Below are 6,368 nucleotides of genomic sequence, written 5' to 3' on the forward strand. Positions count from 1 at the left end.
GAACGGAGGTGGTTGTCAGGCACATGTTCATGGATTGAGGAAGGTGATGAGTGTCACGGATCATCACCTTCTCCACAGTTAAGCGCGAATAAACATCTTAGATAAGAACAAGCGTGTTTGAATGGAAAACAAAGGAATTGTATTAAATCATCGAGACGCTGCAGAGCTCCTCACCCCCAACAATGGAGTTTAGAGACTCATGCCGTCACAAAGTATGTAATTCAGATCTGAAAATAGCATGAGGTTCAAGAGATGTCTGTAAAAGTTGTTTAAATAGTAAACTAGTAACCTAGGTTTACAGAAATTGAATAAACTAAGATAATTGGTGCAGAAATCCACTTCTGGGGCCCACTAGGTGTGTGCTGGGGCTGAGACTAATGCTTTCCACGTGTGGAGGCCTTTCTTGGCGTCAAACTCCAGGTTTTGACGTGTTTTGGGCGTTCAACTCCGGATCATGACGTTTTTCTGGCGTTTAACTCCAGACAGCAGCGTGTACTTGGCGTTCAACGCCAAGTTACGTCGTCTATTCTTGCGCAAAGTATGGACTATTATATATTGCTGGAAAGCTCTGGATGTCTACTTTCCAACGCCGTTGAGAGCGCGCCAATTGGACTCCTGTAGCTCCAGAAAATCCATTTCGAGTGCAGGGAGGTCAGGATCCAACAGCATCAGCAGTCCTTTTTCAGTCTAAGTCAGATTTTTGCTCAGCTCCCTTAATTTCAGCCAGAAAATACCTGAAATCACAGAAAAACACACAAACTCATAGTAAAGTCCAGAAATATGATTTTTGCCTAAAAACTAATATTATTTTACTAAAAACTAACTGAAACATGCTGAAATCTACATGAAATTACCCCCAAAAAGCGTACAAAATATCCGCTCATCAACTGTCATAGTAATTAACAATGTATTTATTAGGGCAAAGTACGTAAATAAATAAATTGATCAAACCCCTTACCTAAATACACAAAACTGATATTCCTTACCTGATTGTGCAATTTGACACTTCTATGTAAACCGTGGGAAGCTACCACGGTTTACAATTTTAACATAAACCGTGGCAACCTACCATAGTTTATGAATTGTGTGATTTGTGTGTAAACCGTGGCAAGCTACCACGGTTTATGAAGGAAAAAATTTGATAGTAAACCCTTGTAGGTTACAACGGTTTAGGAACACCAAAATTCTATATATATGTGGGTGACATTCTACTTGCACAAAAGATCATTCTCACAATGGCAAGTGAGGAGGAGAGTGTTCTTGCCTTAGTGCATTGCTCTGGGAAAATTAAAAAAAGCAAAAGCCATGGTGTGAAGTTCACAGACAAAGAACCATTGAGTGCGTTCATCAATTCGTCAAGCACTTTGTCAGATCTAAAGAACAGCATCTTGCAGAAGCTTGGCGTCTTTGGTACGAAGTGGGTGAAGAAGCTATTCTACAAGATTCCCATCGCAGTTGTCTCGACGGGTGTTCAGTATGATACCTTTGTGCTAGCGGCTGATGAAGATATTAGGGTTCTGTTCCATTGTGTTAGGAGTTTTCTAGAGATCCGAATTCACGAGTTGTTTGCGAAGTTGGAGGTTGGTGTCGATAGTTCTGGGGCATCAGCTCCATTTCATAGCTCGACTGCCGTGGGAGGTGCATCTAGTTCGATGCCTGCGGTCAGACCGTATCTTCCGCTGGTGGGTTCCCCTACGTTCGCGGCTGATTTAGAGCGAACGGTGGTTGTTGGTTCTGTACAGTTGGAGAATGAAGGAATATTTGAGCAGCCTGATGTCGTTGGCACCGGTGGTGGCCAGTTACCTTATATGGAAGGCTTTGGTGAACCTGATAGAGTAGAGAATGCAATGTGTGACGATGACTCTGACCAGGAGCCTGTCGATATCATCGGGGACAGCGATGACGACACAGGCGCCAATCCACATGCGCAGCATGGGCCTTCAAGTTCTGCTTCTCAACAGTACCCTCCACACTTCTCCACACTAAACTTGGAGGTTCTTGGTCAACAGGAGGACGGTGGTAACACGGTCGGGGGCTCTTCTACAGAATTTTAGATTGGGCAATCTTTCCAGAATAAAGATGAGGTTGTGCTGAGTGTGAAGGACTATAGCATCCGGCGAGGTGTTGAGTACAGAGTCATCGAATCAGATCATCTGAAGTATCATGGAAAATACAAGCAATTCGGCAAGGGTTGTACTTGGTTGATTCGCGTTGCGCTGTGTGCACGAAAGGGCACTTGGGAGGTTAGGAGGTACAACGGGCCACACACATGCTTGGCAACCTCTATTTCCAGTGATCACCGTCAGCTGGATTACCACGTTATCTGTGCGAGGATTCTTCCGTTGGTTAGGGCAGATGCTGCAGTTACGGTAAAGGTACTGCAACAAGCTACAGAAGCCGATTATGGTTTCAGACCTAGTTACATGAAGGTTTGGATGGAGAAGCAGAAGGCAGTGGCACAAATATATGGAGATTGGGAAGAGTCGTACACGGAGTTGCCACGTTGGATGCTAGGAGTACAATCAACAATGGCCGGAACAATAACCGTGTTGAAGACCTCTCCTGTTCGGCTTCGTGGTGAGGCTGATGAGTCGACGGTGTACTTTCACCGATTATTCTGGACATTCCCACCCTGTATCGAGGAATTCCGTCATTGCAAGCCCCTTGTCAGTATTGACGGTACCCACTTGTATGGCAAGTATGGAGGGACACTGCTGTTGGCGATTGCGCAGGATGGGAACTCCAACATCCTCCCCATTGCATTCGCCCTTGTGGAAGGAGAAAATGCAGAGTCGTGGTCATTCTTCTCGTCCAACCTACGAGAGCATGTGACTCCTCAGGAGGGTATCCTTGTAATCTCTGACAGGCATAACGAGATCAAGGCAGCGCTTGAGGCACCTGAGACTGGGTGGCTGCCGCCTCGTGCATTCCGAGCGTACTATATTCGGCATGTGGCAGCGAATTTTGCCCTAACTTTCAAAGGTAAAGATTCAAGGAGGATGTTAGCGAATGCTGCCTATGCAAAGACTGAAGCAGAGTTTTATTACTGGTTTGACATCATGCGGACTGAGAATCCAGCAATGTGTGAATGGGCCAATCGGATGGAGTACGACAAATGGACCCAACATGAGGATAGTGGTAGACGGTTCGGGCACATGACAACCAACATCAGTGAATGTGTGAACTCGGTGCTAAAGGGAACTCGAAACCTCCCGGTCACATCATTGGTTCAGTCAACTTACGGAAGGCTTGCTCAACTTTTTATGGTACGGGGACAAACAGCAGAGGCACAACTCGGATCTGGTAATGAATTTTGCCAGGAATTGGCCAAGGCAATTGATCGGAATCTAAGAGACTCAAGGTGCTTCACTATCACGTTATACGACATGCATCAATCGGAGTACACCGTGGCCGAGACAACACCAACCGGGCGCTTCTCGCTGGGTAGCTATAGAGTTTTCCTTAAAGATCACAGATGCGACTATGGCCACTTTCAGGCGCTGCATTATCCTTGTCGCCACGCCATTGCATGTTGCGCCTACTCCCGCCTTAATTGGGCGTCATATGTTCACGAGGTCTATCGTATGAGTGAAGTTTTCAACGTTTACAAGCAGGGTTTTGTTCCGCCTATTCCGGAAGGCCTATGGCCTCCATATGCTGGGCCAACCATCATTCCTGATCCTAACATGAGGCGTGCAAAGGAAGGTCGTCCAAGCGCAACCAGGATCCGTGGTAGTATGGATCAGTCTCTGGAGAACCAGCCGAAGCGCTGTGGGCTATGCCGTCAGGCTGGGCGTACGCGGAGGAACTGTGACCAGCGAAGATATACTACCGGGGGGGGGATGCGTAGATCTCATTACCTTGTTGTTTTAGTTGTTTTATTAATTGTTCAGTTGAGTTATGTATGGTTGGTTAAGTCTATGAATGTCACCATGTTGATTTTCTGCATTAATTTCATATGAATAAAATCCGTTTATTTTAGATGTTTGATTGCATCAATGTGGTATCATTTAGACTGCGCATGATAACTGTGACGGAAATAATGTATATCTTAGAATCTCAAACCGCTTAAACTATCAAATACATAGCAGATAACATATCATTTAGACTGCACACTGTGATCAAATTTTTTCCTTTATAAACCGTGGGAGCTTGCCACGGTTTATGTTAAACATTCTCCCTTCATAAACCGTGGTAGCTTGCCACGGTTTACACACAAATCACACAATTCATAAACCGTGGTAGGTTGCCACGGTTTATGTTAAAATTGTAAACCGTGGTAGCTTCCCACGGTTTACGTAGAAGTGTCAAATTACACAATCAGGTAAGGAATATCAGTTTTGTATATTTGGGTAAAGGGTTTGATCAATTTATTTATTTATGTACTTTGCCCTATTTATTATACTTTGATTCCAGACACCTAATACCCTAGGGTGCTAGTTGAATGGATATTGGGTATGATTTAAATACTTGTAGAATTAATGATTAGTCAATAAGAAATCCGTCAACTCTCGGTAAAGAGTTTAAGCTCTATGATTATAATGACTGAGATGAATAAAACCTTGGCCAAGGGGATTGAATGAATGAAAAAATGAGTTTATTAAGTAATTAACACTTCATTATAATAATAGTAATAAGTTAGAGTTTGACAATTAAACCAAACTCTAAGGGTTAACCAAGAGCTAGAAAGATGGAAGGAATTATACTTTGTTCTTCTGAGGTTCTTAGTAAAAATAGATTACTTCATACTATCGGGTCGTTGAGGAGTGTTGCTAGACGCCAACCTTGATTAGTAAATTTAGTATGACTAATTTACTACCCGCTTAGTATTGAACTTACGGGGTCACTGATAAACCCATATTTCATGGTTTATCTTGTGCTCAATTGAGTGGTTTTTATCAACTCTTTACCCACTTATTCATACTATTTGCATGGTTTTACATTTGCCTTCCTAATTATGTGCTTTGATTGAAAACATGCTTCTTTGAGCTTATTATTAATCCTCTCTTATGACCATTAGATACCTTGATATGTGTGTTAAGTGTTTTCAGATATTATAGGGCAGGAATGACTTGGAGGATGGAAAGGAAGCATGCAAAAGTGGAAGGAATACAAGAAGTTGGAGAAACTGCAAAGCTGTCAGCCTGACCCTCTCGCACTAAAACGACCATAACTTGAGCTACAGAGGTCCAAATGATGCGGTTTCAGTTACGTTGGAAAGCTAACGTCCGGGGCTTCGATTTGATATATAATGTGTCATAGTGGCCCGGACGCTAGGCGACGCGACCGCGTGCTCCATGCGGCCGCATCGCGGTGACGAAAAACCAGCATGGCAGATTTCTTCTCCAGCGATTTCTGGGCTATTTTCGACCCAGTTTTCGGCCCAGAAAACTCAGATTAGAGGCTATAAAGTAGAGGGATTGCATCCATTCAGATCATGCACTCATAATTCACTTTTCATATTTTTAGATGTAGTTTTTAGTGAGAGAGGTTCTCTCCTCTCTCTCTCTTAGGATTAGGATTAGAATTAGGATTAGGATTTAGGACTTCTCTTAGTTTTAGGAGTGACTCTCAATCCCAGGTTCTTTGTATTTATTTATTTTTCAATGTTCCATGTTTAAATTGATCTCCTTAATTAATGTTATTTGAGATATTTCAATTTGATGATTACTGTCTTTTATTTATATAAATAATTTGGATTTTCCTGTTTTCCTTTTGCCTTTGGTTGAATAATTGGTGACTCTAAAGTTATCAAACTCATTGTTGATTGAAAATTGGATTTCTTCATTTCATTAATTCATATTCCAATAACTCTGGCCTTTTCCAAGGAAAGACTAGGACTTGAGGAATCAAAATTAATTTATCCACTTAACTTACCTTCATAGTTAGAGGTTAACAAAGTGGGAGAAAATCCAATTCTCATCACAATTGATAAGGATAACTAGGATAGGACTTTCAGTTCTTACACCTTGCCAAGAGTTTATTTTACAGTCATTCATTTATTTTTATTGCTTTGAAATATACATGTGCCCATTGCCCAACTAACCTTTTACCTTAATCCAAAACCCCAAACACACTTTTTCATAACCAATAATAAGAACATACCTCCCTGCAATTCCTTGAGAAGACGACCCGAGGTTTAAATACTCGGTTAACAATTTTTAAAGGGGTTTGTTACTTGTGACAACCAAAACATTTGCACGAAGGGATTTCTGTTAGTTTAGAAGCTGTATCTACAACGCGAATATTTTTAATAATTCTTTACTAGCAAAAATCCCTAATGTCAAAATGGCGCCGTTGCCGGGGCATTGCAAACGTGTGCCTTATTATTGGTTATTGTAAATATTTTTCAAAAAAAAAATTTAAAA

General features: G+C 42.0%; 1 protein-coding gene across 1 annotated transcript; it reads left to right on the forward strand.

Annotated features, from left to right (window-relative positions):
• Positions 1-1,235: 1,235 nt before the first annotated feature.
• LOC130963221 (uncharacterized) lies at positions 1,236-3,962 on the forward strand. The gene is made up of 2 exons (XM_057889356.1): positions 1,236-2,027; positions 2,073-3,962. The coding sequence occupies exons 1-2, from the start codon at positions 1,236-1,238 to the stop codon at positions 3,960-3,962; spliced, it is 2,682 nt and encodes an 893-aa protein (XP_057745339.1).
• The last annotated feature ends 2,406 nt before the right edge of the window (positions 3,963-6,368 follow it).

Source organism: Arachis stenosperma, chromosome 2 (genome assembly GCF_014773155.1).
Source record: "Arachis stenosperma cultivar V10309 chromosome 2, arast.V10309.gnm1.PFL2, whole genome shotgun sequence".
NCBI lineage: Eukaryota > Viridiplantae > Streptophyta > Magnoliopsida > Fabales > Fabaceae > Arachis > Arachis stenosperma.